Here is a 17083-nt window from a genome sequence, read left to right as displayed (position 1 = left end):
GAAGTGTGCGCGTACCGACTGGATCGGTAGAGGGCGTTCCTAGCTAACGAACGAGAGGCTAGTCAGTTGTCTCCAAGCACCTGGAGAGTCAGGACACACATTTTCGCGCGACGTGTTTCTGTGAGTGGTGCAAGCCAAAAATGCAGCGTTCTTTAGAGCAGAGATACACGATTCAATTCTGAAACTCGGTAAATCTGCGACAGAGACATTTGATATAATCAAGCAGGCTTGCAGATGTTGCCTGGAATAGGCCGCTGATGAAGACCGGCAGAATGAGCAAATCCAAAGTGAAAACGATGCCCATTGTCTTTTTTGACATCAAAGGCATCGTCCACCATGAATTTTTTCCTCCTGAACAAACCGTCACCGCCAAGTTTTACGTGGAATTCCTTAAGAGACTCAAACGAAAGGTCAATCGGGTCCTACAAGATAACGCAGCCGATCGGAAGTTGCACCACGACAACGCCCCGTCTCACACCGTATTTTTTGTGAACAGCTACTTAACCAAGGCCGACATCCCAACGCTTCCGCAGCAGCCATACAGCACAGATGTGGCCCCCTGGAATTTTTTGTTTCCTTGCCTGAAAAGGCCAACGAAAGACGATCCCAGCAGCATGCACGTCGGCTCTTAAGGCTATTCCGGAGAATGCCTTCCGTGACTACTTCAACGCTTAAAAAGGGCGCTAACAGCGCTGCATCGACGCAGAAGGAGCCTACTTTGAAAGGTGTTAAAGAATTGTAACGATTGGTTCGATACAGTTTTTTAAATCGACTCAGTCCTATTACTTTCCGGACAAACCTTGTACATAAATATTTTCCTCATTTTCGTCTGAAGTGGCCAACTTGTGCAACTGTCTACACACATTAGCACTTGGCATTAAGTAGAAGACGAATACTAATTAGGTGGAGTGTTTTCACTTTAGACTTCATAAAAACACCGAACATTTCCATTGTTGAATGAGCTTTATTTCCCGAAAGTGCACTTAGCTCAAGTGTATAGAAAGGGGCCTGATTATAGATGGAAAATATTACGCACTTGTTGCTACCTTCCTTAATAAATAGAAATACGTATATATAGAACCTAAAATTACAACCTACAACTGCTAACATCTGTTTGTAACAGTTTATCGCCCCCGATATCGCATCCCCGATTTGTATCTATAAATTTTAATCTTAACTCTGCATAATAATACATACATACACGAAAATATAGCTTCGGCAAGTTGTTCATTTGTTTATATATAAAATGAACTTGACCGCCTTTAAGTCATTCGATTCTTATCATATACACATTTTATAACCCAGTATACAAGATTACCACATTTAACTGCTATGTCCAGAATTGGCATTAATCAATGGAATTATTCAAAGGCCGTAAAAGTCTTCAATACATTTTTGAAGTGCCCTTGCGCGTATTGAATGCTAAAGCGGCAAGGGCAGGAAATATATTGATAACTGTAAACGAAAAAGCCAGATATCTAAAATTAGTGAACACTTGCTACCACTCGACTATTAATTGGCGCTGGAGTACTTACAAAATAGGTGTTTGTAGTAGATGGGCGCGTCAGTTCATGTTTCAACGCGAGACCTCGAACATTACAATGAGCAAAAGTAGCTGCGGACAGATCGTTTCGATACCCACCACGGAATGGCCAGCATTACGCGACGTATACCGTAGAGATTGGCCAAAGAATGCATACAGCTACTATGCGCTTGAAAATTATATACAGTGGTCGCGCAAAGACCCCGAACTGTGCAAGCGAGAAGTGTGCATTTGGAGTATTGACAGCAATTGGCGGGAGCATGGCATTTATATTTTAGAGGTAAACGTTTCAAGTGTTTTCTGAGTGACTTTGAATAGTGAACATTCGCGCTATTTTATTAATAAACACAGGATAAAATTAATCACGGTCACATGATTCGAGCAGATATCTGTTCCACCGAGCACACAGCACTTTTCCAGCAAACTTTATGTCGCACGAACTTTAAGTCGTCTACTGAGTTTCTATTTCGTGAGAGAACATGCGCATTCGTGAAGCAGCATCTCGAAGATTTTGGCTACAGAATTAATCTAAAGACGTGCTTTCCAGCGAAATTTTATCTGCTGAGTAAAAGCGATTGCCGTAAACTGGAAGTTAGGTAAGTTAAGCAGCTGCGTTTGTCTCGCTCGCCAATGGAATTTGTTTTCAGACCACGCACCGACTTCATTATCAAACCACTTACATTGAATGATGTTAAAGAAGTTGATGACTACTGGCCTTATAAGTCGGCCAGCTCCCCTTATATTATAAGCAGAAATATCAAGTACAATCTCTCCATGGGCGCTTATCATCCCGAAAGCGGTGAATTGTGCGCCTGGGTAATACAGTAAGTACATCGTATCGAATTACATAATTATTTTTTAATAATTTTCATCTGTTCTGTACACTTGTAGCAGCGAATTGGGCACCTTGGCGCTTTTATATGTCAAAAACAACTACAGACGCCGCGGGCTGGCCGAGGATTTGGTGTTGCGAATTTGTCGTACGTTGGCCGAGCAGGGTTGTGATGCCAGTGCGCATATCGAGGATACAAATGAGCCATCGACTAGGCTCTTTACAAAGTTAGGGTTCCGGCCTATTGAGTACAATTACTGGTTCATAAGAGGAGACAACGAAATTAATTCGAAGGCAAGCGTCGCGCCTGTGGCGGGCCTATATGGCCAAACTATGAAGCATGGTTAAGATTATAAATATTATAAAAACCCTTTAGGTTCAAGCTTATATATTGCAAATAACTTAGACCCTACCTAAGGAGCCCAAATTGTAAAGAGTTTTAAAAGGCGAGATCAAGTAGTTAATAAAAACCAATAAGTAAACAATTCGAGTTTAATATTAGTATAGACCTAGTAATACATATTTTTCATTGTTGAATACATTTCCGAGATAAAATATAGGAATTGCCTAAAAGTATTTATAATTTGAAATGGAGAATAGATACTACTCTATTTTTACCCCGCTCGAAACCTAACGGAATCACAGAAGTGCACTTCTGCCTTCACTTTTCTTATTTCCTATCTAAGACTCGAACAAGTTTTCTACGTCTAAGCCGCTTATCTTTGCAGCAAAAAGAAATAAAACAGTTTGGCGTCGGCTTTCCAAAGCGATATGCTGGAAGACAAACTCATGTGGAGGCATGCACCTAGGCATACATACACATTTTCTCCGATCATTTCGTACAACAGTATCTACACACACACACTTGCACACATTTGTAGTCACATTAGTCTTCGTTTCCATAACTTTTCTTTGCAAAGGAAACAACTGAAATCGATTTAAATGCGATTGAAACTAAAGTAAGCAACTAAGTATGTAAGTTCATTGATGGCAACAAAGTAGTCTGTAAAAACCAAGAACAAAACGAGCGCACACTACTTGTTAAGGGTGTTGGCAGTTTGTAGACATTTCAAGTTGCAAACAAGCTTAAAGTAGACTCAATTTTTTTTTGTTTTGTAGTGATTTTATTTTGAGCTCTCTTCTCAATTTCAGGCAGCCACTTGTCTGTGCTGTTCCGCTTTACTTCAGAGATCCGCCTTTAAAAACCAATAGTCGTACTCAATTGCTTCAAATCCCAGCCGCTTAAAGAGTTTCAGCGATGGCATATTTCCGTCCACTATGTGAGCCGTGGCGTCACATCCTTGCTTGAACAACACGTGACACAGGCGGATCACCAAATACTCAGCCAGACCCTGTCGCCGGTAGTTATCTTTCACATACAAAAACCCTATAACACCCAACTCATTTCTGATTTGGGTAAATGAAGAGAAGTATAAACTGTTAGCGTGTGGTAATTACACTTATACTATACAAAGAGATTTAGTCAGACTTACATCAAGACCCAAGCGCACAGCTCGCCAGTATCGCGGTGATAAGCGCCAAAGGAGAGGTTGTGCTTTATGTTGCGCTCAATAACGTCGCGGGTGCCCTTCCTTTTGTAGAGCCAAACGCTCTCGACTTCTTCGACGTCTGCCAGTGTCAAAGGCTTAATGAGGTAATCCGCGGGTTCTCTAGAAATCAAGGTAAAGTATAATAAACATGAAATACCATATAGCTGGTTTACCTAAGCTGTAGTTTGAGGCTGCCTTCTTTACCCAAGTGATACAACTGCGCTGGATAGCATTTGTTTTCCACTGAATACCCTTACTCTTTCAGAAATTGTGTAACTCTTTTGGAAGTTTTTTCCCGAAAAATAACCTCATCACAAGATAATATGTCCAGATTACTTAAGGCTGATTGGAAGAGTTCGTTGTGCTCATTGGAGTAAGCATCTACACGAATAATATAGGCGTCACCCATCTGATCCTGTGAAGGGTTTTGTATTTATATTTAATAAATTTCAATTTGACAACATTTTCACTTTAATTGCTCACATCCACTCCGTAAATGCCATGCTCTCGCCAGTTATTATCAATACTCCAAATGCGTACTCCACGTTTGCATAGTTCAGGATCTTTACGTGCCAATTGAATATAATTTTCTAGGACGTTGAAGCTGTATGCATTCTTCGGCCAGTCTTGTCTGTAAACATCGCGCAAGTCCACCCACTCTGCTGTGGGTATCAAAACACTATGTTCTTTGTTGTTCAGGCTCATCGCTCTGTCAGAGATCTAATTCTCCTTGTTCAACTAACGATTCCCTCTTTTGTTATACAAGCAAGTTTCAGTTATCACTGTTATTATTTCAACTATCACTTCAGTATCACGGATGACTATTATGCAATTTATTTACTCTCAGACAGAGTGATGCACTTTAGATTACATTTTCAAAACAAATTCCTACAAGTGTGTATGCGCGGGGCATACGAAAGAGAAAGTTCTATTGGCCATCATATACACATTTTCTATAGTGGGTATATTCATTGTAAGATCTTTTACGAAATAAGCTTGAACAGTTTCATTACATAGAACGTAGATAAATGCGAAATCAAGTTACTCAAAAGAAGATCGCCACACCAAGGGATTTCTCCAAAAAGTTTCTTTTGTTAATTGCATCGACCGGGAATCGAACCCGGGCCGTCCGCGTGGGAGGCGAACATTCTACCATTGAACCACCGATGCATATAAAGTAAATAATTCTTAAAAATTCTAAAATTTAGTTTATTTTAATAAACTTTTAGAAATTAAAAAAAAGTCAGATTAAAAAGTTACAATCATTTCCACGACTCACTATTAGCTCAAGCTCCAGGAGAATATTACTATCTCTCCAATGATGATATTTACTATGCCTGAAACATCGCTCCGCATTTTTTGCAGTGTATCACTGTATTCCGTTTTGAAATAATGTTTCATACAAACATTTTTTAAATAAAAAGTTCGGAATGCATCGGCCGGGAATCGAACCCGGGCCGCCCGCGTGGCAGGCGAGCATTCTACCACTGAACCACCGATGCTTTTAGCAACCCTGTGCACTTAGTAACATAAATAAGTAACTTGTTAACAAGTTACCATAAATAAATTTACTAGTATTAATAACTATACAACACGCTAAAACTGTTTTCTATAATTTTTGTTTCAGTATTATTCAAAAGTCTCTTGAAAAGCAAAACAACATATAAAAAATTTAATAAAATATTGTGAAAAAGTTACAAACCTTAATTTCATAACATTCCTCTATGAATATCCACGTATTATTAGTTATTGATAAATATATTCAAAAAGTTGTTTGCATCGGCCGGGAATCGAACCCGGGCCGCCCGCGTGGCAGGCGAGCATTCTACCACTGAACCACCGATGCTTTTAATTCGATCGGGTCCAATTTCTCATTTCCGACAACGTTGCTAGTAACTAGTTACTTAGACTTAAATGTCGATCGATGTCTAAAGCTCTAAACAACACGAAACGATATTTAGTGAGAGCAACAGCTGCTTAACAGTGTGATAACAGAGAGTAAAGCTAGTGCAAGCAATACTGTCTCTGGTGTTATGAGAGGCTGTTAAGGTTTACTAGCGACTCACTAATTTACAGAGACATTAAGCACATAGGAAGAAGAATATGATTATGTATTTGGGAATGGAAAAACTTTATTGGTGTTTATTATAAATATAATTAATAAATAATTTATAAAAATATAGAATAACGTTTTTCAGATGGCTTTTGAAAGCTTAATCAGCCTTTCTCTCTTTCTCTTTGATTCGAGTCGTAACGCACGTCCGTATTGAACTTAATCGAATTACAGGTCGAAGAGACAGAGGCAAAAACGTGAAATTAGAGATCAGTATAAGTTGGCCCCATTTTGGTGGGGGATCAACGGGGGTAACTTTCGTTTGGAGATTGGACCAGCACAAGCATCGGTGGTTCAGTGGTAGAATGCTCGCCTGCCACGCGGGCGGCCCGGGTTCGATTCCCGGCCGATGCAATCAAGTTTTTTTTACACACCCCTGTTAATTAGTCCATACAAGCATTTACTTTAATTATTTGTAATAAATGCATTTACTTAAGCAAATATTTCAGCCAAAGCTTATCAAAATTCTACCAAGACGCAACTTGAATACGGGGATCACTAACAAATTGAACGATGTGAGGCGTTTAATTACTCAATATGAGCGCTTAATTAAAATTTGCTCTCTCTATCTCTCTCTTTTTGAGAATGCAGTCTCTTTTAAGTATAGAATATGATAGTACTGGCAACTCTTAACTGCTCTTACTCTCATAATTAAGTATCAAAGTAAAAACGATTGAAAAGAAATCTTATTTTGTTTTACAAGCTTATTAAGATTAAATCAAATAACATTGTAGCACTTATTAGTACATTATTTACTTATTTTGTACCTCACTATTACGTGCGTTTATCTTTGTGATAAGAATAATGTATTTCATAATTTCTTGCAAAGCTCTCAACCTTCTTATCGCTACACGCAATCCAATATCAACAAATGAAATCATTAGACACCTTTTAAGAATACATTTTATTAGAATTAGCAACCGCTCAATTGAAAAGCTTCCTTCGAAGCTCTTCGCATGCACTTACTTGTGACATTTACTTTATTTCCGGTAAAGTTGACCAATACACATTATCAATTACCTTAAAACCCAGTCTTTCAAACATGGAGCGTGATGCCACATTTTGGAAGACAACAGGTGCGGTGACTTCGAGTCCTTTGGATGCAATCAATTTGGACATATAACGCACCACCAAACTTCCAAATCCCAAACGCTTATGAGACTCCATTACCTGCAGCAAACCCAAAGAACCAATCGGTAATCTGCAAGTAAGTACAATCTTGATTATTCATTTCCCATACACAATGCTTCGCTGGGCTACCACCTCAAACACCAGGCCACCAAGTTATCGGAACCGTCGTAGACACCCACACTGTCTGAGTAAGTTATCATTCTTTCCACGAAGAGTAAAGTTTCAGACGTACGATGCGGCCACACGCTGTTCACCAGCTCAGCATTTTTCGGATCCAACCGCCTAAGAGTGAAACCTTTAGGCACGCTGTAATTATGTTGAGAGTATAGTTACATATATATAAATTATACATATTTAGCTGTGGATATGTGTTTACTCTACTGCAAATTGAGTCGCTTTGTCTTTGTCGATATGATACCAAGCGGTGCCGTCTGCCTCAAATTCCTCTTCCTTTGCACCTCTCTCTATGAATAATTGCTTAACAGTGGGCGTTAGACATTCCCGGTAGCCAAATACTAGAAGTGGTTCTTTGTTCTTCAGCATTCTAAGCGCAGTCAGTAAACGCTTTTGATTGTCACTCAGTGTATTCATGAACAAATAGGTTATAGGTTTCTTTTTCTATAATTGAATGAATTAATGACAGAGTACACACATATTGGTGGCCGACTTACAATAGCCACATAGGTCCCATCGCTTCTCCAATCTCCATTCAATGAGTATATGTTTATTTCGAGATCCTGGTTCTGAGTTTTCCAGTCAATCAAGCATTGTATGGTATTGTATGCAAAAGATAGCTGCTTTTGGGCCAAGTAAAGGTCTCGCAAATCAATCCACTCTGCTTGTGGTATGTCAACTAAAGTATTTGCCATGCTCTTAGCAGTACTGCCGAAGATGATGTGCCGCCGTGCGAACTTTTAGCAAAACCAAGTAAAACTGTTGAAAAAACAGATTCTGCATTGTCATGTAGCCGCTTGTGCAAATTTTTATAAGAGTCTTACACTCTTGTGCTAAATGCATTGAGCTCTTTGAAGAGAATGTTACAATTCATGTGCAATTGTTTAAAAATAGGTATGTGCAAAAACGTACTCATACTAATAAACACAATTTTTTTATTTTTAAGCATCCAAGTTATATTCTGTTACTAGGCGCTTGAGTATTTATAGTCAAGGAAATATGTTATCAATTATAAAATCATAAATTTTCGATTGAAGTCATTCACCTGCTGCTGGTTTCAACGCTCAATATGTTTTGCTGACATTTTTGAAACTCAATTTTTCAAGCATGCCTGCCTTGGGATCACATAAGGCTGAGCGTTTTCCAACATAGAAAAGAAGTTAGCTTATACGAGGAGGTAATATAGGGTGGTCGAAAAAGTCTTTTCGTATTTTTAATCAAACTTCAACTTATTTTTTTTATTTATAATGAACTTTAATGAACCAAATATATATCATTTTGGTCGACTACTTTTTGCTATTTTTCCGCTAGAGACATTATTCCACAAATGCAAAACTTTTCTGATTTCTCGGCGAAACACTGCAACAAGCCATTTTCACAGGCTTCTCCTGAAGCCAACTTTATTCCATTAAGGGCCACATGGTGGGTGCATCAAAACTTCCCAGCCAAGATCTCCCAGGTTTTGCCGAAACATCAAAAATGTGTGTGGTCTACGGTTGTCCTGATGGAAGACGAAGCGCCTTCTGTTGATCAGTTGTGGCCTTTTCGATTGCTTGTTTCAATCTCATCAGTTGTTGATAGTAAAATGTTGAATCAATCGTTCGACCAGGCTGGGGCAGCTCATAGTGGGTGATTTCTTTCCAATCCCACCAAATATTCAGCATAAGCTTTCGAGGCGTCAATCCTGACTTTACGACCATTTGTTGATCTGCATCACGCTTGGATCATGATCTTTTTCGCATTTTATTGTCATGTTTGATCCACTTTTCGTCTCCTGTTAGAATTCGCTTCAGAAATGGTTCGATTTTATTTCGTTTCAGCAAAGAATCGTTGATGTTAATTCGGTCCATTAAATTTTTCACAGGCAATTCATGTGGTACCCTAACAATAGCTTCTTTTTGAAGCCAGCCTTTATTAAATGGCTCAAAACCGTTAATGATGAATGTTAAGTTCTTGTGCTACATATATTTTAAATATATATGCTATCACAATCAGCCACCTAAAGGCCCAGGTGTGTCATCAGACATACACTCTACCTGTCTACCTACCTAGACGTAGCTTGCTTTCAAAGAGGCTCCTTAAATAGAAACAATGTCACTTATAACATTCTTCGATCTTTAATTCGTAATTCACAGAATCTTTAAGCGCCTGCAGAGCTTTAAGCACAGCTTCCAAACTGCAGTTGTTTGTGGCTAATGGGTTTCCCAGCAACAAATAATGACCAGACCGAGAAACAGAATTGCAAATCCAAATAAGTACTAGTTGAATGCGCCTAACTCACAAACACAAATACAAAGTATATGAACAAACTAAAGCGTAGACCGCGACTACGGCTTGTCAGTGGGAAAATAAAATAGCTGAATGCAGCGTCGTTGCAACGACATTTGTGGCAACTAGTTGTGTAAAAGTCGAGAAATCAAAGAAAACAACCCAATAAACGTCTATAGCAGAAGTGCCTAAGGCGAACGCGGAAAGAGCAACAGCTGAGGTGGAAATTGTGCAGCGAGGCTAAAGAAGGCCGGCGACGGCAGCAAGGCAAGAGCATGGCGCAAAGAAGTTGCACATGCAAATGAAAGCGAGCACATCCGCAGCTGCTGTATTGCCTTTCACTTCCGACGGAAGCCTTTGCCGGAAACGAACTGTGCGACCGGATTTCTTCACAGACATTGTTGTGATTTTCTGCTCGCTCTTTACTCATCTTGTGTACAGAAGAGAGCTAATTCGGTTTCTGCTTAGACATCCAAATATGAACTATGTGAATTTTGACAGTAATTGTGGTATTTATGTTGAATCTGGCAAACGCTTGCCGGAGTATCATAGAGCTAAATAATTAGATTTATATATATGTAGACACATATGACCCTGCCAACGGTTTAAATGTGTTTAAATGATTGGATTTGCAATAATATATCCAAACTCTAAGGAAAAACCGAATATTCGTAAATGAGCGCTAAATTTAATAGATAAAAAGTTATAAGTATAAGTAGAACAGATAGAAATACTGATTGTCTACACAATAATGCGATAAAGAATCATTATTAAATTATTGTTAAATATTACCTCCTAAGAAGTTCCATTACAACCAGTGGCAACGCATATTAAACTGACGTTAAGAATATGTTTCGCATTTTTCAACAAACGCCCCTTACTGCTGGAGCAACGCGGCGTATACGCGACCCACCGAATTTCCTTGTACGAACTTTATCGCAGCATTAGCGTGATACTTTCAGCAGCAAGGCGCCCTAAAGTGACAGCTGCTGCTCGCGCTGAGCTAATGCCGCATGCCATAACTGCACATATGCAGCATAGAGGCACACACGCACGTATCTTTATGGGTATAATATGAGCGCTAACTGTGCGGTTGCACTCCTTTTCATGATGGCCATGACGACGCTGATTATGGCGCCGATAATGTTACTAATATTTTTATAGAAATATAAAAAAGCGTGCGAATAATGCATCCTGCAAGCAAACAGCTGGCTGCAGACGCGCATACGTGCCGCGTAAGAGTGTGTGTGTGTGCCAAATGGGCTGCTCGCTCGACTGCGCTCGACACGACAGAAACATTTTGTTGCATCATTCGCATCGTCAACCGTTAATGGCATTGTTGACATCACCATTGTCACCTCAGTAATTTCTTAGTTGCGCCACAGTGTTTGCGCTCAGTGTTTACGCTCCTTTCGGTATTTTTGCAATTTCATGCCAGCGTGCGTTTTTACGTGCCGCCAACCCCATTGTGCCGCACTTCGCCATCAAGCACAGTCAATTGTTGAAAATATTGTTGATAATGTTGCAAAATAATAGTTTCGCGCAGAAAAAGCTTTAATTAGGTGAAAAACAATAAAGCGTACAATGAGAAACAGACGTCCGTTTATGGTGAATGGTTTCATGAAAATAACAAATAAAAACTTCACGAACAGCGGAAGTAAGAAAGGACGCAAGTACATGCTGAAAGCGGCATTCCTTCAGTTTTCCTTTTATAGACTAATCAAGTTTTCATGGATGCCATGCTTCTGCATAACGACAGAATAACGCAGTTTTTTGGCTTCTCGGTAGCCAGGAACGGTTGATGCCAGCGTTGTTTTGTTGTTATTGTACTGTTTTTTTTATCGATGTTATCGCAATTTTGTTTTTGCCGCGGAATTTTACCTTTAAAATTATCGGTGCCAAGTCTGGGCTGTACGGTGGAGTACTCATCAAATCGATGTTTTGAGAGCTTGAAAATTCAGTCGTTACAGTATATGTGTGAAAGCTCGCATTGTCCTGGTGAGAAGCGATCCGTCTTTTCGGTGGTTGATTTCCTGATTTCTTGAAAGACAACTGGCAAACAAATAGTTGTGAATCACTTAGAATTCACTGTTCTGCGTTGCTTCAGTGGTATGGTTGCGACATATCCGGCTTTATCTAAAAAAGGCAGCCATTTGCTTGGAAGTGCTTCGAGCGCGAACAGCTTATTTTGGCTTCGGCTTATCGTCAAAAACCCTGCTGTTTACTTTCGAGCTCTTACGTATCTAGGATTCATCATCTGTCACGTTGTCATAGACGTGTTTCAAAGCACCGCTATCGTATTTCTTTAACATTTCGCTGGACCATTTGCCAAGAGCCATTTCTTGAGCGATTGAGAATTTGTGTGGGATTTAATGTGAACATGTATTTTTGCAGTCAGATGTTCATGTAATGAATGAACGCTGATCGGACTAATGCCTATGGTTGTCTCAACCTCACGATAGGTCACATGAGGATCTTGCAATACCAGTTTGTGCACATCATCAATATTTTCCAACTGACTTTGGACAACGTTTACGTAATATTTCTTGGACTTATCTACGACCTCGTTTGAATTCACCATACTTTTAATAGACACTGGTCCATTTTTTGGCCAAAATGAATATTTTAAATTACTGTAAACAACGCAATTGGCGATGACAGATTGCAACACTAGGATGTATTAAGTCTTTAGATTATCGACAGTCGAATACTGGTCTAAGAGACTGAAAAAGATGTCTACTTTCGAATTTTTGTTGCTTGCAAGAAAGCACAGATATGTTGATTGGTTTCAGCAGTAGATTTGGGCCTTTAAAGAAAGCGCATGCCTTCACTGGTCTCTTTCAACTTAATTTTCGATGATCTAAGCAAATATTTCAGCATTAAATCATAATCTCAACATTAATTGAGTCAATTGAGTAAATTTACAAATATCATTATTTCTTCTCTTGCGAAACTGTCGAGTGTAGCTGTGTGGCAGTTGAGAACATTTCTCTTCCCAATATTGCACACTAGGAACAGAGAATATCAAATCAAATGCGATTAAGCGCGATAGAGCTCCGAGTCGCAATTATCCAATTGCTCAGAGAATGCCAGTATTCTAGCTCGTTGCAAAGAGGTGAGTGTGTTCACAGCTACTCATAGCCTTTAACGCAAAAATATTATTATCTGCACACAAAAGCAAATGAAAGCTGCAAAAGCTGCTTCACAAGCAAAAAGCTCTCTATTAAGAATATTTTGTATATGTATGTGTGTTTGAGAGTGCTGTTGTAACGTCTCGGGTGAATATGAGTGCCTTCAGTCTCTTGCTGTCAGCGCGAGCGGAGGTTGTAGTGGCTAAACAGCGATCACATTCCGTTACTCAATTTAGGTACGTATGTGTCTGCCTGTGTTTACACTTTGAGAAGAGCGAAATGTAATTTATTATTATTTCATGGAGAAAGTAATGGGCAAATTAGCTGGAAAATTTACAAGACTAGCGGCATATGCGAAGATTAGCAGATTTTTTTTTTATATTGAACATCTCTCAAGCAAAAATTGACACCACCTAAAGGACCTGCTGCAACTTAACTGTCTAACTGCAATTTCCAATCACTATCGACTGCAAATGCCCGCTCGCGCGGAATGCTCGAATTTCGCAAGAAACCAACGCATTGCGACAATTCCAACAATTCCACCGCGAAGCCGGCCCAGCAACACCAACTGCTGGGGGCCATTTGAATACGCATCGACCAAATAGCTTTTCTTAATTGCTTTTCGATTTGATTTCCATGCCGCTCGGTTGTTACCGTGTTTAGGTTTCGCATTTCCCATGCACTTTAATTCAAGTTTTGTAGCTTTGCTTTACACTGACAGCCAATCGCTACAAAACTTCAGCCCATCAACAAATATATATACTTGTATGTGTGCGAGTGTGTATGTGTGTGTGTGAGCACTTGAATTGACTGAAGTTCGTCAGTTTGGCGCGTAAACTAACAACAACTGCGCAACTAACTTGGACTTTCATTTGAATAGCAACAACAACAACGAGTGCTACCTCAAAAGCTGTCATCTAAAGGCTATAAAGACTAGCATCATCATCACCATCACCAGCTCCAGGACCAGCACCAACAGCCACTATGTCAGCAACAACTGCTGCCGGCTCCTCTGCCGTGTCGCCAACGGGCTATTCGCAACTCACTGCCATCAGCGAAATCAGCGAACTGCATCAATTGCGTGATTTATACCGTCGTGATTGGCCTGCCCACTGTGTGGGCTACTATTGTCTGAGCAATTTCATTGACTGGGTGGAGCAGCGCCAGCGACTGAGCTCAGTGGCGGATATGAGAAATCTGCAGATTTTCACACTGAACAACGATTGGCATGGCGATGGACTTTTTTTGGTTGTGGTGAGTAATTGAGTAGCATAACAAACAAGCACATGCACAGGGCGGTGCAAAATATTTGCAGACATACAGACTTAAACCTAAATAGAAAATAGATGGAAATAACGCGGACATCGAGGTAACTTGAAGTATTTGCGACAGTTAAATAAAGTTCGAAATATTTGCTTTTATAAAATATTAAAAAAAAATTGATTTTATAAAAAAATTGCGCAAAACAATATTTAAGACGATTTTAAAACCTTATCATCTTTAAAAAAGAAAGAGAGAATTGTTTAACGGTACAATTAACGTTTCCATCCATCGCAGGACCGTTATCAGCTGTTTGTGAATTCACTGCTGTCCAGCGAAGAAAGCGAGCGCTTGACCACAGCTTTAGCGCTGCTCAACTGGGCTTGGCCGGGCTTTAAAGTGAGCTCCTTCCGGGAGCGCCATCGCCCGTCGGTGCTGAGTGTCGTGCGCGAGAAGCAGTTAAAAGTCGAGTACGACAGCTTAACCCTTATGTACTACCAGCCACGGCAAGAAGTGCTGCAGCTGCCATTGAGGTACATATGTGAAAAGGCTCTTATGTGTTAAAACCGCATGTTGATGTATGTATGTAATTGCAGCTGTCCCGATGGCTATGTGCTACGCCCTTTAAATGCCGCAACGGATGCCGACTTAATCGATACACTATGGCCAAATCGTCATCAAGGTTCCCCCTTCGTGATTAAACGGCTGATCGAATGGAACGCGAATATGGGCGTCTACACTGCAGATAGCGGCGAGCTGGTGGCGTGGTGCCTGCGGTAAGTCTACATCAATACCACCGTATAGAAGTTAGTGATCTAACAACTGAACATTTTCAGTCTTCAAGGTGGCTTCCTCGGCGCCTTGCAGGTGAAGGAAAATTATAAGCGCCGCGGTTTGGGTAGCCTAGTTGCTGCAGCCACAGCGCGTCGTATAGCCGAGCAGGGCGACGATGTCATGGCGCTGGTGAACAAGGATAATCGTGCCTCGCGCGCCACGTTCGACAAGCTGGGATTCAAGGTGGTCGACAACTGCTATTGGCTGCGCACATTTCCCACAAACGACATCGAACGCGCGTGGCCAGATGGCGAGTAGGCAGCATTTCATTCACTGGTGGCGGTGTTCCCACATATTGTACTGTTTATGAATGAGCCAAAAGTTATAATTAAATAAAGTTGAAAAGGAATTTTTAATGAGAATACGTCAAAATGACAATTACTTGATGGGATTTCAAATGTGTTGGACCAAAAATCTCCTCACAGACCAAAACTTCTTATATAATTTTTAGTCGAAAAAGTCTTTTCGTATTTTGTCAATAGATGTAATACGCATACTATTGTATGTATAAAATATTTCCTTAAATTAAAATATGTTGCGAATAAAGTATTTATTCTTAACGTCATCCCGTTTATCTAGTATCACGAGCGTGGATACTCGTGTCTAAACTCCACAGAATTTTCACCCTTTTCACTAACTGTAATACGAATAAAGGAAAATTGCAGAAATTGATAACGTTGTGTGAAATCGAAGCTTTGAAAGCGCTCTCCCAATCGAACAATTATAAGCGCAATGCGCTGAACGCTTTCATCAAATGGCACAAGCGCTTTAAGCTGCTCCAACGAGTGCAGGTGGTCACGCTGAACGGCGAATAATGGCGCCGCAGTGACCCGCATATGGTTGTGGTATGTTCCAAGGGTGAGACTGTGGCATCAAATAGTTTCAACTAAAGCAAAAGTGACTGACACATTAATTTTACTTTGATTGCGTAGAACTGCTTCCAGCGCTTTGCGAATATACTATCAGTAAAGGATGCGCAATCGTTGCTGCCCTACCGGATGATGAATATCTACTGATACCGTACGCGGTTTGTTAAACGAGCTGCAGCCGAGGGCATACGATTCAACAACTACCAACTGCAGCGAAAGAAGACATTGAACGTTAAAGTGAAGAAAATACTTGAAGCAATAAGTGCATGTGTGTTTTAAGCGTGTGTATTTGCTTATTAACATTTCCAATTGCATCTACTCGTACGCTAAGTTGCCCTTGCGGCTTCAAAATATGCTCCCTAAACATTGCCTAAGCGAAGATAATCAACTATTTGTGGCATGCCAATTATGTTGAAAGTTTGGAAATCACAATTTTTTATTAAAAAACAACAATATACAACAATCTGCAACAATATTGGTTAATATGCGGAAGATTCGGGTATATTGGTAGCTCGGTGCATTATGTTAGTTTAGGGCTTTGTTACTCATTGAGCTTCAAATATTACTAATAAAACTATTGGCAAATGCCAAAGTGACTTTCGCAGAATGTTGCATGTGAAGCCAGCTTACAGGCGTTTCGGCTTCGCGTTGTTGCTTAATCTTGCTTCTTAAGATGGTGATGAATGTCTATACGAACGCCAATGAAAAACGTGCAAGGATCGGCGAACGCAATGAAGCATCGAAGATAATATATACAAAATTATGCGCTCAACTGACATACGTTTCATGTTTTTTATTTTTATTTATTTTTTTTTTGTTATACCCTATACAGGGTATATTAAGTTTGTCATGAAGTTTGTAACACCCAGAAGGAAGCGTCGGAGACCCTATAAAATATATATATACATAAATGATCAGTACGTTGAGCTGAGTCATTTTGCCATGCCCGTCTGTCTGTCTGTCTGTCTGTCCGTCTGTCTGTATATATACGAACTAGCCCCCAGTTTTTAAGATATCGTTTTGAAATTTTGTAAACGTCATTTTCTCTTCAAGGAGATGCTCATTTGTCGGAACTGCCGATATCGGACCACTATAACATATAGCTGCCGTACAAACTGAACGATCAGAATCAAGTTCTTGTATGGAAAACTTTCGCATTTGACGTGGTAGCTTCACGAAATTCGACATGGATTACTGCTTAAGGTAATAACATAATCTCCGAAAGAACACATAGTTACTGAAAGAAATGCATTTTCTCGTTTTTTTTTTCGTTACCAACAAACATACTTGTAATCTCACAATGTAAAGAAAGAGAGAGCTCTCTTTTTTGTCTTTAGCCGATCAATGAATATGAAGAGTACACTATAGTTATTGAGAG

At 39.9% G+C, this 17083-nt stretch overlaps 2 protein-coding genes, 4 non-coding genes and 1 pseudogene across 7 annotated transcripts; 2 read left to right on the top strand and 5 right to left on the bottom strand.

Moving 5' to 3' along the window:
• Nucleotides 1-1522: 1522 nt before the first annotated feature.
• Nucleotides 1523-15198, top strand: LOC126752813 (uncharacterized). The gene is made up of 8 exons (XM_050463801.1): nucleotides 1523-1823; nucleotides 1895-2139; nucleotides 2191-2367; nucleotides 2435-2720; nucleotides 13673-13996; nucleotides 14300-14535; nucleotides 14599-14778; nucleotides 14839-15198. The coding sequence occupies exons 1-8, from the start codon at nucleotides 1572-1574 to the stop codon at nucleotides 15092-15094; spliced, it is 1956 nt and encodes a 651-aa protein (XP_050319758.1). The 5' UTR covers nucleotides 1523-1571; the 3' UTR covers nucleotides 15095-15198.
• Nucleotides 3364-4675, bottom strand: LOC126752301 (uncharacterized; annotated as a pseudogene).
• On the bottom strand, nucleotides 5025-5095 carry Trnag-ccc (transfer RNA glycine (anticodon CCC)). Its single transcript has one exon. It is a non-coding gene; the product is annotated as a tRNA-Gly (tRNA).
• Nucleotides 5357-5427, bottom strand: Trnag-gcc (transfer RNA glycine (anticodon GCC)). The gene has a single exon. It is a non-coding gene; the product is annotated as a tRNA-Gly (tRNA).
• Nucleotides 5701-5771, bottom strand: Trnag-gcc (transfer RNA glycine (anticodon GCC)). The gene has a single exon. It is a non-coding gene; the product is annotated as a tRNA-Gly (tRNA).
• On the top strand, nucleotides 6322-6392 carry Trnag-gcc (transfer RNA glycine (anticodon GCC)). The gene has a single exon. It is a non-coding gene; the product is annotated as a tRNA-Gly (tRNA).
• On the bottom strand, nucleotides 6924-8106 carry LOC126752302 (uncharacterized). 2 transcript variants are annotated; one of them, XM_050463012.1, is made up of 5 exons: nucleotides 7841-8106; nucleotides 7546-7787; nucleotides 7302-7475; nucleotides 7001-7239; nucleotides 6924-6961 (listed from the first exon to the last, which is right to left on the bottom strand). In XM_050463012.1, exons 1-4 carry the CDS (start codon nucleotides 8036-8038, stop codon nucleotides 7014-7016), a joined length of 840 nt encoding a protein of 279 aa, XP_050318969.1. In that variant the 5' UTR covers nucleotides 8039-8106; the 3' UTR covers nucleotides 6924-6961; nucleotides 7001-7013. The 2 variants fall into 2 exon arrangements, with proteins under 2 accessions (XP_050318969.1, XP_050318968.1); XM_050463011.1 differs by having other exon boundaries at nucleotides 6924-7239.
• Nucleotides 15199-17083: the final 1885 nt, after the last annotated feature.

The sequence above is a fragment of the Bactrocera neohumeralis genome, chromosome 3 (assembly GCF_024586455.1).
Source record: "Bactrocera neohumeralis isolate Rockhampton chromosome 3, APGP_CSIRO_Bneo_wtdbg2-racon-allhic-juicebox.fasta_v2, whole genome shotgun sequence".
In the NCBI taxonomy this organism is placed as follows: domain Eukaryota; kingdom Metazoa; phylum Arthropoda; class Insecta; order Diptera; family Tephritidae; genus Bactrocera; species Bactrocera neohumeralis.
The sequence above is the reverse complement of the archived record's forward strand: the minus strand, read 5'-3'. Positions and strand labels throughout refer to the sequence as shown.

What these genes read in the sequence shown, in the direction of transcription:
- LOC126752813 (XM_050463801.1), top strand. Translation starts at nt 1,572, where the DNA reads ATGTTTCAACGCGAGACCTCGAACATTACAATGAGCAAAAGTAGCTGC. An exon ending in GCCAAACTATGAAGCATGGT is followed by an intron (nt 2,721 to 13,672) that starts TAAGATTATAAA and finishes TAAAGGCTATAA; the next exon opens with AGACTAGCATCATCATCACC. An exon ending in GTGCTGCAGCTGCCATTGAG is followed by an intron (nt 14,536 to 14,598) that starts GTACATATGTGA and finishes ATGTAATTGCAG; the next exon opens with CTGTCCCGATGGCTATGTGC.
- LOC126752302 (XM_050463011.1), bottom strand. Translation starts at nt 8,038, where the DNA reads ATGGCAAATACTTTAGTTGACATACCACAAGCAGAGTGGATTGATTTG. An exon ending in ATGGGACCTATGTGGCTATT is followed by an intron (nt 7,788 to 7,840) that starts GTAAGTCGGCCA and finishes ATTCAATTATAG; the next exon opens with AAAAAGAAACCTATAACCTA. An exon ending in GCGACTCAATTTGCAGTAGA is followed by an intron (nt 7,476 to 7,545) that starts GTAAACACATAT and finishes ACATAATTACAG; the next exon opens with CGTGCCTAAAGGTTTCACTC.